Source organism: Gopherus evgoodei, chromosome 2, assembly GCF_007399415.2.
Source record: "Gopherus evgoodei ecotype Sinaloan lineage chromosome 2, rGopEvg1_v1.p, whole genome shotgun sequence".
NCBI classification, from domain to species: Eukaryota; Metazoa; Chordata; order Testudines; family Testudinidae; genus Gopherus; species Gopherus evgoodei.
Window position 1 is genome coordinate 161,882,682 of NC_044323.1, and position 19,462 is coordinate 161,902,143.

Below are 19,462 nucleotides of genomic sequence, written 5' to 3' on the forward strand. Positions count from 1 at the left end.
ATGGGCTCGGGGCCGCCCCGCAGGATGCGCTGCGCGGCCGGGCTGCTCTGCCTGGCCGCCTGGCTGTGCGCGGGGGGCGCCCGTAGCTGCCCCGCGCAGACCCCCCGCTGCAAGTGCGTGGGGGAGCGGCCCAAGGGGCTGGGCCTGCCCGGCGCGGCCCGCAGGAAGGTGATCTGCAGCGCCGAGGAGCTGCCCGAGCCGCCCGACCCCCGCCTGCTGCCCAACACCACGGTCACCCTGTGAGTAGCGAGCGCGGGCTGGGCTGGGCGCTGGGGGCGCGGCGGGCGGGTGGGCAGCGACAGTCCCGGCTGCCGGGACCCCCCACCCCAACGGCACCCAACAGCCCCTGGTTCCCGCTGCCTGTTCCAGCACCCAATGCCCCCTATCTGGTTCCTCCATCACCCACTGTCCGTACCTCTAACAGCCGCGGACTCCCCCTGCCTGCCCCCAGCATGAATCCCCCCCATACCTGCTCTCTACGCACCCAGAGTGACTCCCCCTGCCAACCCCACATCCAGCGTGCCCCTATCTACCTACTCCCCAGCACCCACCATCCCCCTAACACAGGGGTTCTCAAACTGTGGGTCCGACTCCTCAAGGGGCATGAGGTTATTACATGGGGGTCGTGAGTTTTCAGCCTCCACTTTAAACCCTACTTTGCATCCAGCATTTATAATGGTGTTAAATGTATTTTTAAAAAGTGTTTTTAATTTGTAAGAAGGGTTGCACTCAGAGGTCTTCTATGTGCAAGGGGTCACCAGTATAAAAGTGTGAGAACTACTGCCGGAACAGCCACCGATCGATCTCTCCTGCCTGCCCCCAGCACCCACCCTGATTCCTCCTACCTGCCCCATACACACCCAGAATGACTCCTCTATCTACCCCTGTGCCTCTCTCTGCATTCCCCCACCACCTCACCCAGTGCCTCCCAGTGACTGCTCCCAACACCCCCAAAGTTCTCCTTCTGCCAGCCCCTCCGCTTGCCCCCCCCCAACTCTCACATACATCTCCCTTTTTTCCACCAGTCACTTCACTTCCCTTAGGCCAGACGTTTTTCCTGTGTGTAGACTCTGCTGGGCTGTTGGAACCCAGGGTCCAGCGCTCCCTGGCCAGAGGGGACGGTGGGAAGTGTTTGTTTGTTTGTTGAGGGCTGTAAGCAGGCGCGGCTTCCAAACCACATAATGACCAGCCCAGGCCCCTGCCTTGGGGGAGCGGGGGAGGAAGGGGGCTGAGAGTTCAGGCATGTGATTGGGATGATGATGACTTCGGTTGCGGGACTAGGGCCCACTTGCACTGGAGGTGAGGTGAATCGAGGAGGCTGTGCGTGGGAGCCTTGCACACAGAGACCCTGTGTGTACATCAGTAGACATGATTTCCTAGGATCTCCCATCATCACAGCTCTACCCAGGGGGTGACAATGGGAGCTGGTGCTGTCAGCGTTCTAGCCGCCATGGGGTCTGAGTGCGCCCAATGGCGGAGTGTGCACCAGTGGAAAATTTGCATAAGCACAGCCGGGGCGTGGGGGGCCATTCCTAGAACATCTGTGACATGGAAGAAGGCATCAGGCAGGGAGGACAGAAAACCCATGGGCAGCAACTCGGGCTCCAACTGTGTCTTGGTCTTGTCGACTTCCAAGTGTGCCACTCTTGGTGCGCTCGTTGGGCCCAGTCTCACAGCCTGTGCTCAGGCCAATAGTTCCACTGACTTCATTAGCACCACTCACTAGAATACGGTCTGTCCATTCTCAGCCCTGTTCGTATCAGGTCAGACAGAGTCTTCAAGAAGACTGGAAGAATGGAAGTGGCTAGATAGGCATGGTCACGACTGTAAAAAAAAAATTCTCTTTGTGGGCCTGATCCAGAGTCCACTGAAGGTAGAAGAAAGAGGCCCATTGATTTCAGTGGGGCTTGAATCAGGATGGGTCTCGTTTCCTACTGGTCTGTATTGGCAAAAGTTCCTAGTGCAGGCCTGGCCTGAAAATCAGTGAAATCAGTTTCACTTTGGCTTATAGTCAGTTTCATTTCCACCTTTTCCTTTGCCAACATCTGGGGCTTTACACAGAGAGCTTTTGTTTGAAAACAACTGTTTCCACTGGAAATAATAAAGCACAGGTTTCTTAAAATAGCTCCCTTCCCCTCAGTTTGATCTGGCAATGTAAATTAGGGAAAGTTTTTAAAAGTTCCATCTGTCTTTTCATTGTAACACTTGATTTTCAGTGGTTTGTATGCACAGAAGAGGTCTCACAGTTGAAACTTGTCTTAAAAGTCCTCGGAACCCCACTTTGTCAGTTGAGGCAATGTTAATATTACTTTATGCTCATCTGGAGCCCGATCCTGCCAAGGCTTTTTCACTTGCTTAGCCATACAGGCAGTAAGCAGGGTTCACTGGGACTGCTCACAGGGTGTGATGTTAAGCACATGCATTGAGTCCCTGCACCTGCAGGTGTGTGCTTCATTTTATGCATTGTGAATTGTCCTATTGAAATCAACGGGACTATTTGCAGTGCATAAAGTCAAGCACTTGCATAAGTGTTTGTAGGACTGGGGCATGTTTTCTGAGCTCCAGCATATAGGCAGTGGAGCCATTTTTAAAAAGCCAAGCAATGTTCTTGTTCTGTGTTTAACTCTGGTTTGGATTTACTCTTGCGTCAATTTTTGTTAAGGCTGTTGGTATGTAGTGGTGGTGTACTTATCAGTTTGTTTTTTAATTACAAAATAAGGAATTTTGTTTTTAAAGCCGTGACATGTGCGTGCAGTGGCTGTGCGGATCATTCAAGTTCAGAAAGGGTGGGGTTACCCTAGCAAGCAAGCCTACTGCACTCTGGCGCCTGACACGTTTGGGGTTCTGTTCATAAAGTACATTTTATCCCCCCAGCCATATTTTAGCCTGTGCTCTAGCATACTTGACATATTGGCTAAGATTTTCAAAAGCAAGTAGTGATTTCATGTACCCAGCTTGTATTGCTTTAAAAGGGTCTGATTCTCAGAGTGTGGGTATTCAGGGCTTTCTGAAAACCAGGTCCCTTTCAGAGATCTCAATCTGGGTTCCAGAAAAATGAAGCATCCAGATTTTCTAGTCCTTTTTGGAAATCTTGGCCAGTGGGTGTGCCTGCGTGTGTGTGTACACATAGATAACCTATTTTGGCACTGTGAAAATCTTCCCACAAAGACAACACTAAAAGATGTAACTACAATAATACCACTGTAAATAGTCCCAAAACAATAAAACTAGTGAGTTTTATAATTAACAGTGATACCTGCCATATGTAATCTACTCTCTCCTTTAATTACCACCATACATAACTCAGAAATTCTGTTAAGACATCTGATCACTCTTCTCACTTCCCAGAGAAAACTGCTTTTTATTTTTACATTTTTTTTCAATTTACATCCCTGTCTCTTCCAAATATGCACTAGGGCCCTGATTCATTAGTCCAGGCTTATTCAACAAAACACACAAACACTTGCTTTGATGCTTTGCTGAACTGGGGCTTGGATGTGTGGCTAACGGACTTTATTAGCTGCTGCTGAAATGCTGTATAGGAGGAAAGAACCAAACCACACTGAGTGGCGGGGACGGTGAAAGCAGAAAGGGCATTTTGAAGTCTGTCTTTCACTGATTTAACATTGCTAGTTAATTTGCTGCTTAATTTTCAGTAATTTGGCTCTTGGAGGGAGAAGCTCATTTGCTGATAGGGTTATACAGAGACAGCACGCAATGCAAAGTAGCAAAGCTCGATTGACCATACAATGAACATTAAGGGGCACCACTCAAATCTGACATGAAACTGACAAACACAGGCAGAAAGCTACAAATATTCGGTGACCCCAGACTTTAGTGTCCAACACTAAACGTGATTTATTCTAAACCTTTTCCAGATGGAAAAATCAAAACCAGAGGCTTCTAGTTGATGAGCGGCCCGTTTAGATTACGAGGCGTAGTGGCTTGGTCTTCCGTTGGATTTAAAGTAGGAAAGCAGCAGTTGGCCCTTGAGAGTCACAGGGCATCCGTTCCATTCTCTGTAGGTACTCAACGCTGCTCTCATCACTGTCATATCTGAACGCCTTCCAGTCCTGCATTTAGCAACGTGACTAATGTCTATTTCTCAACGAGTGGTACTGCTGAAAAAATAGTTGCACTTCAAACCCATTCTGAAGGATCTGACAGGGGAAGATCTATGGGCAAAGCTCCTGAGTAACTCTGCAGGAGAGACTCTTTAGATAAAGTTGTAGAGCAGCTGATTCTTCCTGGGAAATGTTTAGGTACATTTTGTTTAGAACAATAACGATAACACTTGGCACTTAAAAGTAGGGCCCTAATTCTAGTCGTCTTCAGGTCTGGCCAGAATACAGGGACATGTTAGGCCTGAACGACCAGCCCTAATTCTGTCTAGCTTCTGTGCCCAAGCAAGTTATTCCTGCCAGAAAGTGATGTAACTGGTATGGCACAGGGGTGCATGGGCCCTGGCCAGGGTGGTACGTGCTAAAACACATGGAGCACGCTTCCTGCCCCACCGTGCATCACTCCTCTGCTGTTCTGCCTGCCTGTGGAAGTTGGGGGAGACCAGCATGTTGAGCTGCAGCCAGAGTGGGGAGCACCCATGCGTGTGCATGACCCGCAGCCAGAACATGGCCTGTGATGTTGTAAAAGCCCTGATGGTTTGTGTTTTGAGTTTCTCTCTCTCTTTTTTTTCTTTTAAACCGCTAGGGGTGTTTGATGGAGCCAAGATCTTTGTGGCTTCAGAGTCTCAGCAGTCGCGGCTGCTTATTCACTCCTCAAGTGAGACTCCTTGCTGGTATCACAGTTCTCCCCACCGCAGCCAGAGGGAAGGCATGGCGAAAATAAGCAGCAGCAGTGGTGGATAAGAGCCAGTGCATCCAAGATCCTGGTTCCATGTGAATGTGTCCAGTAATGGAAACCAGGATTAAAGAGAACCAGGCACAGAGGCAGAGCCACCTCTAAAGCCTTCCATCAGGTGTTGGAGGGTTGACCTCCATGGATTAAACCCCAGCCTAGGCAGCCTCTTTCCATAGTGGCATGAGTGATGTGGATGAGAGGATCAGAATCCACGTTTTGTATTTTCCTGCTGTGTCTATAATGCATGGCTGATGCTCATGGAAAGCCTTCTGTTTAGAGAAAGTACAGCTCATTTTCTCTGCATCCAGCTCCCCCATGGGGATCGGTGCTACGCAAATAGATAGAAGCAAAACCAGTGAAATGCCAGCAGATGTTTAACTACAGAAATTAACTCCATGTGGTGGAGTGTCTCTGGCAAAGGAAGAGGCCTGATTTGCCGAGAACCAGGGATGCTGAGTGGTGGGGATTGTCTGCTTTGCCATTTGATTGAAGTCCTCACGTTGTGCCCGGGAGGCTCTATGCAGACCATTGCACTCCAGGGGAGCAGCATGGCTAAGGGCTTGATCCTGCAAGGTGCCCAGCACCCTCCAGTCCCATTGAAGGCTGTGGAAGTCGAAGTTGCTCAGTATCTCACAGGGTCAAGTCTTAAATAGCCACAGCTATCTTAGCATGACATTCTGCATGGCTTGGTTCCGTCCTCTTGCCAAAGCAACTCCGTCACCTGGAGTCAATTTCTAAGGAAATGGAACAGCTGCAGGTATGGGATGTTGTTGGCTCTGGTTAGAGCTTTTGTGCTTTGTTGTTGCAAAAAAAAAAGCAATTTCTTCAGCGTGCAGCCATTAGAATGTGCCTCTGCTAATGTTCTTCTCTAGCACCCAGGACCCAAGGTCAGGCATGCTCACATGCTGGGGGAAGTGTACAAAGGGGGAAGGTGTATTAGGCCACTAATATCCTAGTGCAGTATGAACAAAAGTTGCCAGTTAGCACTTGTTTATGTTTGTCTCTCACCTGCCCTTGCAAACCTGCATGTATTGGTGCACACATGCATGTTTGTGTGTGCCATATGAGTTGGTCTGTGGCATGTTTTGGGGCTTTTACAGCTACTCTGGTTGGCACAAAGAGCCATTATCTAAGCTGCAGCCTTGTGGATTAGTAATGGAAGAAACACTCCAGGCTCGCCAGACTGTTTTCCTTTCCTTAGGGACACGGCTGGAGGGTTCCCTAAAATGCATTCTTCCTGCATGGGTCACTTATTTGAAATGGCCCAAGTTGTGGGTTTCCCAGAACTTCTCTAGGGAAACCGCTTGTTTGCTCATGATGGTCCATGCCTATGTTACTATAATCTGGTTTCACAATTTAACTCCCGTGCATTAGATTCCAAGCAGGGGAGCCCAGTGAAGCAGAGTTTCTCTCTCTCCTCCCTGCCCTTTCTGGTACATGGTAATGGAGATGCATGAGAAGACTCTTTGAGGGTTTTGTGAGTGAGATCATCCAGGAGCAACCAGACTTGACTGATATTTGTGTATCAAAAACTGGGCTTCTGGTACCTCTTTTGCAGCCATAGTTTATGGTGTGAATGCCGCTGCTCAGTTATAAAGTCCAGCACACCCATACCTGGGGTTCTGCTCTGTCTGGCCACACATCGCCCCATCTGGGGGATGTGGGTGAAGAGAGAATGCAGTTCTGCCTCTCGTGCCACTTCTGATGTTCGTCAGGCGCTGCGAGGTGACGGGGCCCTTTCAGACCTGTATTAATAAGGTTTTAATTCCCACCCCCTTGGAATGACCTCTGTGCTAATAGCCTAATGGAAAAAGTACTGTATTCTTAACAAGACACAGATAGCCGTGTTAGGCCACAGCCAACCCTGCTGTTACACATGCAGGAGTCCAAACCTCTTCCAGATGTGGAATTCTAGAGCAGGCCTCATTTCTGTGCACAGCTTGATTGCACCAAAATTGCATATTGTCTGGGGGAATATAGGGTTTCGACTTATGACCAATTTCCAGTTCTACTTGAACTGCCCTGGCTGAGACCTGTTTATCCTGGGCCTCGCAGATGGTTTCTTTCTCAAACTCTTTTCAGCCTCTTATTTGTTATTTATTGGGCTGCAGTTGTGGCAGCTTTTTTCCTCCTTCTCCCCCCTTCTTCTCTTTGAAAAAATCGTCTCCCAAAGGCAGAGAGACTCTGGCGGCTCACACGCTGATTTAATCATGGCAAGGCTAGGGAACTGGAACTAAGAAGATTGCATGGTAGAGCACATATGGATGTGAGGGCTCATTCTGCCGGCTTCCTCCTTGGCCTCCAGTGCCTGCCCAAGGTGTAAAGAGGACACGTCTCTGGAGCAGGCCAAAGTTGTTAGACCCCTTTGAGGTGAGTGTGAGGAAGGCTGGTCTTTGGAGGAGGGGTATTATATGTGTATTTGAACAAGCTTCCATTTTCTTAGGAAATGTCTTGGCCAGCAACTGTCGTGACCCCTCTCTGAGATCAACCTCAGGGGGTCTTCTCACAGTCATCACGTCCGTCCCCTGTATAGCAGAGACCTGCTCAAGATGGGGTTGCTGAGTGGCTCTGATCTCTGGCACACGTAACCGCTCTGCCAGTGGGTTTGAGTGCAAGCTGTTAGGCTCATGCTGGGCTGGTGCCGCACAGAGTTCCTCTGCACAGTAGTGCCCAGAGAGTCATTTCCCTGCCTAGTTTTTCTGGTTTGAGTCTGGCCCAAGCTGGTAGTGACTGCAGTCTGTTCCTGCCTCATGTCTCGTTTGTGCCTGTGTGAAACCGCTTTGGTGGGTCTCGGCCCATCTCCCAGAGGACAAGCGAAAATGCCACCACAGCTGGCACTAATTGGCCCTCTGGTTGGCAGATTTGCCAACAGCAGTGAGGAGTCAATGAACCAGAGACTGAGCTCTCCAAGACACGCTGAGACACAGACGGACCCACAGTATGATTACAGACCGTACAGTGCTCTGTCACCAGAGGATCTGAAGAAGGATTGTCCAGTGCTTAGGATGTTAGCCTAGCACTTGGGAGACGTGGGGTCAAGTCCCTCCTCCACTGCTGAGGGCTGGGGGAAAGCCAAGAGATGCAGGGAAGCAAGGGGTTCAGACAGAGACATCTCTTAGGGGAGGATTTATTAACAGGGATACTTCATATCCTAATAAAGAGGGGAGGATGGACGTTGATAAAGTACAGATAGGAACTAAAGAGAAGCAGATGAAAAAGAATTCTATTCAGTTATATCACATGAAGGCAAACAACTAAATATTGACAAATGTCATAAGTGCTTATGTACAAATGCTAGAAGACTAAATACTAACATGGGTGACCTTGAGTGCCTGGTATTAAATGAGGATATAGCTATAACAGGCATTGCTGACACTTGGTGGAACGATGAATGTCAATGGGACACGGTAATACCAGGGTACAAAATATATGGGAATGACAGAGTAAGTCGCACTATATGGGAAAGAAAGCATAGAGTCAAATACAATAAAAATCTTAAATGACTCACACAGTACCATCGAATTGCTACAGACAGAAATTCCATGCCTGAACAATAAGAGTATAGCCGTAGGAATATACTGTTGGTCACCTGACCAGGAGGGAAACTATGATTGCGAAAGGCTCAGGGAGGTCAGAGAGGCTACAAAAACAAAAAGTCAACAATAACAGGGGATTTCAGCTATCCTTATATTGACTGAGAACATGTCGCTTGAGGACAGGATGCAGAGATAAAATTTCTAGACACCATTAATGACTGCTTCTTGGAGCAGCTAGTCCTAGAACCCATAAGGGGAGAGAGAATTCTTGATTTAGTCCTAAGTGACACACAGGATCTGTCCAAGAGGTGAATATAGCTGAGCCATCTCTGTACCAGATGACTGGCAGATAGCTAATGTAAAGACAATTTTTAAACATACTCCAGAGGCGATCCTGGCAATTACAGGCTGTTTCAGTACTGGGAAATTGGTTGAAACTATAGTAAATAACAGACTTATCAGACACATAGATGTACACAGTATTTTGGGGAAGAGTCAACGTGCCTCTTATAAAGGGAAATCATGCCTCACCAATCTATTAGACTTCGAGTGGGTCAAATAGCATGTGGCCAAGGGTGATCGAGTGTGCATAGTGGAAAGCCTTTGACAAGATCCTTACCAAAGGCTCTTAAACAAAGTAAGCAGTGATAGGATAAAAGGGAAGGATCTCTAATGGATCAGGAACTGGTTAAAAGACAGGGAACAAAGGGTAGGAATAATGATCAGTTTTCATAGTAGAGAGAGATAAATAGTGGGATCCCCCAGGGATCTGTACTGGGATTTGTGCTGTTCAACATATTCATAAGTGATCTGGAAAAAGGGGTGAACACTGAGGTGGCAAAGTTTGCGGACAATACAAAATTACTGAAGATAGTTAAATCCACAGCAGACTGCGAAGAGTTACAAAGGGATCTCACAAAACTGGGTGACTGGACAACAAAATGGCAGATGAAATTCAGTGTTGATAAGTGCAAAGGAATGCACATTGGCAAACATAATCCCAACTATACATACAAAATGTTGGGGTCTAAATTAGTTGTTACCACTCACAAGAGATTTTGGAGTCAACCCAGATAGTTCTCTGAAAACATCCATTCAGTGTGCAGCAGCAGTCAAAAAAGCTAAATTTACGTTAAAAACCGCTAGGAAAGGGATAGATAATAAGACTGAAAATATCATAATGCTAAAATCCATAATAGACACACACCTTGAATACTGCATGCAGTTCTCGTCACCCTGTCTCAAAAAAAATGAGAATTGCAAGAAGCACAGAGAAGCGCAACAAAAAATTATTAGGGGTGTGGAATGGCTTCCATATGAGGAGAGATTAAAAGGATGGGACTGTTCATCTTTGAAAAGAGACAACTAACAGGGGACATGACTGAGGTCTGTAAAATCGCAAAAGGTGAGGAGAAAGTGAACAGTGAAGTGTTATTTACCCCTCCACATAACACACGAATGATGAGACCTGATTATTTCAATAGGCAGCAGATTTAAAAGAGACAAAAGGAAGTATTCTTCACCCAAAGCACCGTCCATCTGTGGAACTCATTGCCAAGGGATGTTGTGAAGGCCAAAAGTATAACTAGGTTCAAAAAAGAATTGGATAAATTCATGGAGGATAGGTACATCAATCGCTAGGGATGCAACCCCATGCTCTGGGTGGTCCCTAGCCTCTGACTGCTAGAGCTGGGATTGGACGACGGGGGATGGATCACTTGCTAATTGCTTGTTCTGGTCATTCTCTCTGAAGCGTCTGGCACCAGCCACTGTCAGAAGACAGGATAGTGGGCTAACTGGACTATTGGTCTGACCCTATATGGTCATTCTTATGTTCTTACAAGTTCCTTGTGTGATCTTGGGGAAATCAGTTGGCCTCTGTGTGCCTGCATTTCCCTTCTGTAGAATGGGGGAAAACAGCACTGCCCTACCTCACAGGAGTGTAGTGAGGATAGTGCATCAGATAAGTATGAAAGATAGATCTCAGAGCTTCACAAAAGTAGGTCAGTGCTGCTGTTCCTGTTCTGCAGATGGGGAGGGGAAGTGACTCACCATGGACCCACAGCTGGTCAGTGGCCGAGCTGGGAATAGACCCCACGAATGAAGGATGCCTGTGTAGGTGCCCAGTGGGAAGCTCTCCTCCCACTCCAGCATTGGGAGGATGTTGACTTTCGCCCCAGAGCAGCTGCTCCTTCCCCATGTGTTTCTGATCATCCCTGGTGTGAGCATGATTGGCTGGCGGGAGCGAGCCTCTGCAGAGCATTCCAAGGCAGGTAGAGCCTGTAGCTTCCTAGCCTTGTTTTTGCCCCCCGGCGCTCAGGCAGAGCAGGCTGTAGGGGTTCCCCGAGAGGGCTGAGTAATGCCCATGTTCGGTAGAAGCTGCTGGGCTGAGTCGGTCTGTAGCCCAGCTCCTCACTGCTGCAGGTGGAGGGCCTGGCATGCGGAGAGTGCATCCTGCTTTGCAGCACGCAGTGGTGCTTGAATGGTTACAGGCTGGGGGTTTCTTCTGCCCTTCCTAACCCTTTTGAGCTGTACCCTCACAGTGTGACACTGCCTAGGTCTGGGCCTGGAGAAGTGCTGGTAGGCCACACCCGATCGTGCTGTTGACCAGAAAGGGCCAGGTTGAGCCACAGGGGCTTTCGCTGGTGCTGGGTCCATCAGTGGGTGCTGGCACCTGAACAGGGGCTGAAAATGAGCGGTGTCCGAAACCAAACCACTACCCAGGCCTCGGTTAGTGTGTTAGAGGGGGTAGGCAGCCCCCATCTCTGTCTGCACCGTACATCAACCTGGCCACCTCCCCCAGAGACTCTCGGCTGATGGACACATTCTAGCTCTCGGGAGCCAAGGTGCCAAGTATTTGGGTTCTGTGACGTGAACACTGGGAGGAGGCTGGGCTAGCAAATCATCAGCTGCCCCTTGGGGTATGGTCCAGGCGGGGAGAGGGCCTGCCTGGTCTCTCTCTCTCCTGGAAAGCCAGTCCCCTGGCATGCTGCTCGCCCCAGGCAAAGGGCCAGCGTGAGGCCTGGAGCAAGAGAACCTCTACGTCCAGCTCAGCCAATTGTGGCAGGGTCCAGGGGAGCTCCTTTTCTCGCCAGCAGTAGACTCTCCTGGGTGCTGATGTGAAGGCATTTCTCCTCTAGCGCAGCGCCAGCTGCCGTTCACACATGGCTCCGGGGAAGTGGGAGAGGACTAGCAGCTAATGACGCTTGTTTCTTTTGGTGCAGGGAGGGCCCTGGAGGATTATATTGATATTCCCAAGGTGACTCTCCAAGAGCCTTTGCCTGTTTACATCTTAGGTTCCCGGCAGCAGCTAGTGCAGTTTCTAGTGGTTCATCTCAGAGCAGGCTCAGCCATCAGCCTCCAACCCGCTCTTCCACCTTGGGTCTTGTTGCAGCAATGTACAGGGCTGCTGCAGAGCATGGCAAGGGGATTCCTGCTCCCCTAAAGGAGTGGTGGGTGCACAGGCACTGCACTTGTCCTAGGGCAGCTGCTGGAAAGGGCTGAATCATTTGTTCTGTATCCGCCAGTGAAATCCCTTTAGCTGTAATCTAGTGCGTAATCCCTGGGTTGGATTGAAAAGGGGAGCTAGCTGCCCCATTCCAGCAGTGTCTTGTGCCCATTTGTTCATTGTCCATCCATTGTGAATGCCTCTGCTGCTTCCCTCTCTCATGGAACTACGCCCTGCACGGGTCATGTTGCGTTTGCTGTCAGTCCCTGTGCGTGACTTGTCCCAAAGCTTGATGCAGGCTGGTTAGGGCAAGAGCATCTTGGATGCAGAAGCTTGGTAGTGATGGGAGGGAGGGTTGATGTGTCAAGCTGGGGATCAGCCTCCCAAGGGGAAGCAGTGGCAAGTTTATTTCATGGGGCATTTGGTCATAAGGTGACGCGCTGGGGAGCATGTGGTCGATAACACACCTTGCTGTAAGAGATTGAGCAGCACCCTGATAGTCCTCTAGCACCTCTTGAGTTCGGGGCTCATGTAGCTAGTGAATTTCTTGCCCATCACCATGAGTTCTACTTTGATCCACTTTGGCTGAAAATATTGGCTGTTCCTTATTTTATTGCTATGTCCCACATAATTTAGAAATGACCTCATCCCTCTGGCAACGGCTGCACCAGGGCCATTCCTAAGCCACCCTGAAATGCGCAGCTTGAGTCCCAGGCCCTGCCTCGGTCTCGTCCTGTTAGGAGCTTCTGGGGACAGCTGCAGAGGGCAGCTGGCTTTGCTGTGGTGCTCTCCTCCCCTCTCCCAAGATCTGCTGTGGCTCCGTCCGAGCTCCTGAAATGTGAGCTGGCAGCTGACACTTTGTGCTCCAGGTTTGTGTGGCAAAGGGAGTAAACTAAAGTGATGTTAAGGCCAAGCAGGAGGGACTCCATAGGTCACTCAGGACACCTGTTGCTGCCAGCCAGGCCTGGAAAACTTCAGGACACGTCAGTGATGGAGTGGAGCTAGGCCAAACTGCTCAGACAGCACTTAGCCGCCATCCGTTCCTAGAGAGATCTACACCCTCTCCGCGTGACCCTGCAAGCATCCCTCAGTCCTACGCACACATGGGACTTTCCTGCACACGGTTTTATTCCTCTTTGAACCAGGATGCGGTTTGCTTTTTGAAACGAGTGGGCAGTTAAACAGGAAGTTGTGCCCGCAAGGAGTGCTGGAGGCCATCAGTGGCCTGACACAGGCAGACGTGAGTGTTTTTTCGCTCCCTTCTTAACACAGTGCTCAAAACCAAGGACTGTTGTCTTAGAATCAGCGGCAGGTGGGATGGCTAGCTGCCTACTGGCTGGTCCCAATCCTTTGCCAGCAATGGAGCCGGGAAGGGAATCTGAGAGCAGCACGGCATGGGCCATAGGGGCCGGGTGGGAGGCAAGACAGAGAACGAGGCCCGTGCTCCAAGCACAGAACCTGTTGTGCAATAAGAATTAGCATCCCCTTGTCTTTCTCCAGCACTGGGGAGCTTGCTGAGGGTTGCATGCTGGATCCAGCCATCAGCACGTGTTGGCGCGGAGCTTTCTGCAGGGAGTGCTCTGCAAAGCAGCATGTGAGAGGGATGGCTCGGGTGGGTCATGGGGCCTGAGAGCCGTCGGCATGGTGAAGGCTCCAGACCATTTGCACCCCTGCTCCCTTACTCTTCTCTTTTGTTTTGTTCTTGTTCCTAACCTTCATTTCAACTCTTCCTCCTTCTGGGGGCATGAATGACATGGCCACTGATCCTGTTTTTATAGGGTCTGTTGATGGGACAGTCTAGGTTCCCCCTTCCCCACCCTCTTGCTTTAGGAGTTGCCCCAGCGCTACACATTACTGCTTTCGTCTGAGGAACGAGCAGCTGTCCAAATGAGCAGTCCAGGCCCGAGCCCGGTGTAAACCTGCCGCCACATAAAACCTGTTCGCCTTCCTCCCCCGAATTGGGCACATCTGGATCACCTTTCCCTTAACGAGACACACAAGATGTAGGCAAGTGCTGCAGGAGCGGGGAAACACCTCGGCCTCTCTTAGCTGCTGGTTACTGGCTGGGCGGCAACAGGCATCTTGGAGGTTGTGTTTTCCACACAGGCGAGAACAAGACCGTGTTCAGCCGTGACTCTGTTTGTAATGCAGGCAGGGTCTAGGAAAGCAGATGGGCGTTGTCAGAGCATAGAGGGCTGAAACACCTAATACTGTGCCCTTAGCATCCCCTTTCATCTCAGTCTGTCCAAGGGCTTTACTGTGAGCAAGGGAACTGAGCACTATCGATAATGTGATCTCCCCAAGAGCATGCAGCAAGTGTGTTGCAGAAGAACCCTGGAGTCCTGACTCAGGATACTTTGCTCCCTCGCATAGTTGATAAAGTGACAGACTTGAGTATGGAGCCTCCCAGTGGGATGACCTCTGCCAGGGCTCTGAGCATGGTTGGATACCCAGTGCTGCCCGCTGTCCTTGTTTGATCGTGAGTTTTGAGATATTTGATTGCTTTTCTTAAAGCCCTATCTCCTGGAGTCAGGTGATTAAGTGAGAATCTCAACTTTCTTTTCTTTCTCTCTCTCTCTCTCTTCTCCCCTGCCCCCCCCCCCCCCCGTAACTTTCTGGCTTTCTTGGTTGTGCCGAAAAGCTGGAAAAGGTGAATCCTGAAGGCAAATAAGCCCCCAATTTGTATTGTTTTAAAAAAAATCTCCTGCTTTTTCAGCCAATCTCCTGATTGTTTTGGCAATACTGGAAACCTCACAGCAGCGTGCCAATTCTCTGCTGGCGCAGGGAGTCCTCCCTCCCCCTCCCAGGTATCTGATATGTCAGGGGAGGTCTTACTGCCTGCGCCATACTGGCCATTTCGCACTCTCTCTGGGATTTTATTTTTCCTGTTCTAACAAAAGCAAGTGTTGGAACAATAATTTTCAGGCCTCCAAAATAGCCTGCTTTGACGTGAGCCTCAAGACAACGCCCTGGGCATGTCGCAGTGAAGGGAAGAGCCCTGAACCTGTGAAAACAAAGGGGGGAGCTGGCTGGGAGGTGAGGTCAGGGGGTGCCACTTGGTCATGCCCTGGCTGGGCGGCAGTCTGGATTTATTTGTCTGCCCCTGTTCACGATGAGGCCAATGGGATTTTAGCCCTTAGCTATAGTGGCACCAGGGGACCCAGAGTGGGGTGCGGAGGCTTTTTGGCATTGCGTCACTAGTTCAAGTCTAAACCCTAGTGACCTGTGGCTTCTGACCCCCATTTCAGATCATAATGGCCAACCTGCAGTTGGCAGCGTCCACCCGTTTCTGCAGAGAGAGGCTCAGAAAGGAATGTGCCCTGAACACAGGACTCCCCTTTGGCCCACCAGCACAGATCATCTGTCCCGGTCGGGGGTAGGCCCAGAGGAGTGGCGTGCTGGGGGATACCACTGCTGCTTCCTGAGGCTTGTAACCTGGCAACTTTCTCCCACATGAAACCTGCGTTTAGACCATCCAGTGCAAACCGATGAGTTCTCCCCGGCCCCCACCCGCCGGGAGTGGCCCATAACGCATCAGCTCTGGAGCCATGTGCTTTAAATTAATGCACTTAGAAAGCAAAGCATAAATCCTCCCCCTCTATTACTGCGCTCCCATCTGATGGTATTTGCCTTTCTGCTGCACGTCTCCATCCTGCTGACCGCGCTCTGACCGAGGGGGGCTAGCATCTCGCCACCTCCTTTTTTGGTGGGGTCCATAGGAAGTTTGTTGTTTTAGCCGCTGTGTTTCTGGTGCCGTTGTTTATCCAAGTGGATTCCAGCGGGCTTGAGAAAACAACCTGGCCTCTTTGCTTTTGGCTCGTCTTTCGTGATTTAAAAAAATCCCCTGTGTTGACGCTCAGCAGTGACTCGACGGTGCTGCAGCAGGACTTGGCACCCAGCAATTAAGTCCTATTAACTTCAAACCACTGGAACTTCTCGGAGACTCTGCACGACAGGTTTTTGACACAACCCCAAACACGCTCCACATTAGGGAGCGTCAAGTGTTTTACAAAAGCTGCAGCTCTCTGGGCTCGGAGGAATCCCCGACAGCCGCTACATCTGTGTCAAGTGCTCCTGGGTGTGACTGTCCGTGGACAGTGTTGTCTGCCCAGTGCCCTGAGCCCGCCTGCCACTGGGCTGCTGCCAGTTATTTCCATTTGACTCAATGCTTTAATTCCTAATCCCCACATTGTCCATAGAGACTTTTCCAGCCCTCGCTCAATTAGCCAATTAAAATGTGTAGTGTGGCTGCAGTGTGTTCCCAGGGTGAGGTGGGGAGGGCGGGGAATGAGAAGCCATCGCACCCGCATACTGTATTAAACGCTAAATTTTGTCATGCTTATGGTGGTGTTAGGTATTACTCACATTGTATTAGTGCCAAGAGGCCCCGCTGAGATCTGGGCCCCTTATGCTTGGGTCTGAACAGACACACAATTCCTGCCCTGAAGAGTTTACAGTCTGAATGGACAAGACCAACACAAGGTGGGAGGGGAAACTGAGGCATGGATGGGGCCATGCCTTGCTCACAGTTGCACAGTAGATGAGTGGCTGAGCTGGGGACAGAGACTCCCAGCCCAGTCCCCTGCCCACAGGACCATGCTGCCTCTCATGATAAGAGAGTGGCTTGGCTTTTCAGGTGTCCAGAGCCGGGGCAGCTGGAGCTGTGGTGCCTCCCCTGTGATGCTGCTTTGTCTACACACTCCAAAGCCTTAATATTTTTGTTCCCTTGTCCTTTCTGAGCAGAGAGTCCTGGTCCTTTCCCACTCCTCCTGCACAGGAGACTGAAGTGTGAATGTGTTTAGCAAAAGGCCTTGTAAGTTGGAATCTTGTGAGTTAACATTTGGTTGGGTAGCTTTCTGCACTCCCTGCTTTGAAGGTCCCTGTGACATCCCGAGCCAAAGCCGAGTCCGGAGGAGGAGGACTGTCCTGCTTTCATGGTCTGCCAAGCGTGTGTATATGTGAGGAGCAGATGTGGCCAGCTGGGAGAAGAGGGGCTCTGGGACCAGGCTGCAAAGCCTGGGTGGGGAACGCGGGGAGGGGAACGGGGAGTGGGGAAGTCACTTCCCTTGCTGAAGCTTCCTGGATGTTTCCATCTCTGAGGTCTCCCTTGCCCATACCCCCGTCCCTCCTCAATCCATCGCTTGTCCTCACCTCAGAGAGGGGACGGTGCTGATGGGGCAAGGAGGCTTTGGAAGCAGTTGAGGCTGGTCCCAGCTGGTGCACAGCTTCCCCTAACACCCTTCCTCTCTCCTGCTCCCTGCTTCATTATGGAGCCAAACCATGGGGGGGGGAGGGGTTGTCCCTAAGTAAATAAACAACACAAAGACTCAATAGCAGGAAAGGGTCTGGAGAGAGAGAGCAGGAGCCCAGTCAAATGAGGCCATACAGCCATGCATACAAAGTGTGGTTTCATTTTTCATCAGCACCCAATTCTGTACAGAGTGGACTGGCCTGGGACCCTTCCCTCCCACCCGGCCCCTCAAGACCTGCCAAGGGAAGCATGGCCCAGGGGACAGCGCATCCCACAGCAGCCTTGTCCTGCGCATCAGGAGAGTGCTGACTCGGCATGCCCCAGGGGAAAAGTCTCTGCTGTCCTATCTGGTAACTGTTTGGTGGATGCAGCAGGGCTCGAGTCTCCCTTCTCCTGGTGAGGACAGGCCAGTGAGAAGTGGGCAAGGCAGGAGGGGTCAGGCTGGCCTTACCCCAACACTTGGTGCCCTGATCCCATTCTGCCTTCGTGATCCAGACCTGAGCTCCTGAGGGTAACTGACAGCAGAAGGCTTTTTGCTTGAGGGCAGGGATAGAGGCAAAGCAACCCATCCTAAGTAAGAGTAGGAGAGTGAGTCTTTTTATGGGTGGATGCTGGGTTTTCAGCTCTGGTGTTTCCACCACACTGGGATGGAGGCAATGATTTCTTTGGGGGTGGGTGGCTGAGGGAGCTGGGCAGGGTTGGGGTAATGAGACGAAGGGCGGTTCTGGGGTGAAGGTCCTGGACTCAGAAGATCGGGGTTCAGTTCCCAGATCTGCCACAGACTCCTTGTGGGACCTTGGGCAAGTCACTTTGGGTGGAATTTTCAAAAGTGCCCCAGTGAGTTAGGAGCCCAGCAGACCCACTGAAAGATCTGCCCCTAGGCAACACACCCAACATCTCTTGGGCCTCAGGTCCCCATCTGTGCAGTGAAGATGACCATTCGCTGGAGTGACTGGGTGGCATTCTCTGGCCTGTGTTATGCAGCAGCTGAGACCCGATGATCACAGCGTTCCTTTCAGGTCTTAAAATCTATCCGTCAGAAAGCACATGAATGCTTTGCTGCCAGGACGAATTCCGAATCCACAGCCGCCTCTGGCAGACCAAGTGGCTTTGTGGGGAGAGATTCCCATTGTGTCAATGCAATGGAATCCCCGGCCGCGCAGTCCCGTGGAGGTTTTTTTGGCCTGGAGGCTCTTGAGGCGAGAAGCTCTGCTCACTCTCCTCCCGCTGAGACTGCATGCAGACACCACTCCCTCCAGGCCCAGCTGGAGCAGAGAGAGAGGCAGACTGTCATGCCAGAGGCAGGGCCTGGATCCCTGCTGCCCACATGCCTGTTGGGCCCCGTGACTCTGTTCCTAGATGCCATGTGCAGATGTGTGAGAATGCATGTACAATCCACATGTGTTTAAGGCATGCGTGTGTTACACAGGCAGATGACAAAATCACACTCAGGGGTACCTGCCGATGTACTGTCACTGAGAGCGCAGTTTGCCCCATCTCTCGTTCTGTTGGGCAGGTAGCACCTATCGGCACGATCACCCATTTCTCATTGCTGGAGGCCTTTCGTGCTCGTGAATGAAAGGCTTTGTGGGGTTGGGGTTTAGCGCTGGTTCCTGGCTTCAGTGTGGTGGAGTTAGACCCCTGATGGTGTTTGGGTGTAACATGGGCCGTCCCCCTTGGATGGGCTGGGGAGTCCAGGAGAGGCCCTGCTCTCTGAGGGGTTTCTTCGGGAACAGTCCGAACACCGAACTCCTTGGAGGGGCAAAGGAGGGGAATGAACTTGGCCTCGCATTTGTAAATTAGAGACTTCAGGACGCACAGATGCCATTCACTCTCTGCCTGATGGCTGGTTACTCCATCAGTTCAGGGACCAGGTACAACACAGACCTGCTTATGAAGGGGGCTTCCTTGGGAGAATCCACCAGGCAGTTTCCACCTCTAAAGCCAGCTAGAGGAAGGCGTCGCCTGAGTTAACTGGGTCTGTGATCCCAAAGGAAATGCTTCTCCAGTACAGCGGTTCAGACTCTGTTGGCTGGCGTAATGTCTCTCTCCTCCTGCCCATTACTGTGTGTGTAGAGTGCTTTGTGGGAAGGAGAATAGGTGTCTTCCCCTCCCAAAGGCTTTTCTCTTCCTCTCAGAAGGTGAATTGGAGCTTTTTTTTGTTGTCTAGAAGGGAGTATTGTGTAGCCTACTGCTTGGAGGAGGGGGCTGGGAATGAGGATTTCTGGTGTCTGTTCCTGGGTCTGCCTCGACTCACTGCTGACCTGTGGGCAAGCTCCTTAGCTGGGCTGTGCCTCAGTTCCCTCATCTGGGAAATGGAAACAATAAATCTTTCTCTTGCTTGCAGGAGGAGGCAGCAGGGTTTGCATG

General features: G+C 50.8%; 1 protein-coding gene across 1 annotated transcript in view; it reads left to right on the forward strand.

The window, feature by feature from the left end:
• ADGRA2 (adhesion G protein-coupled receptor A2) overlaps positions 1-19,462 on the forward strand; it is a 123,544-nt gene continuing 104,082 nt past the window's right edge. Inside the window, exon 1 of the mRNA XM_030552149.1 lies at positions 1-239. Within this exon, the coding sequence (XP_030408009.1) occupies positions 1-239 (239 nt within the window). The remainder of the gene's footprint in view (positions 240-19,462) is intronic.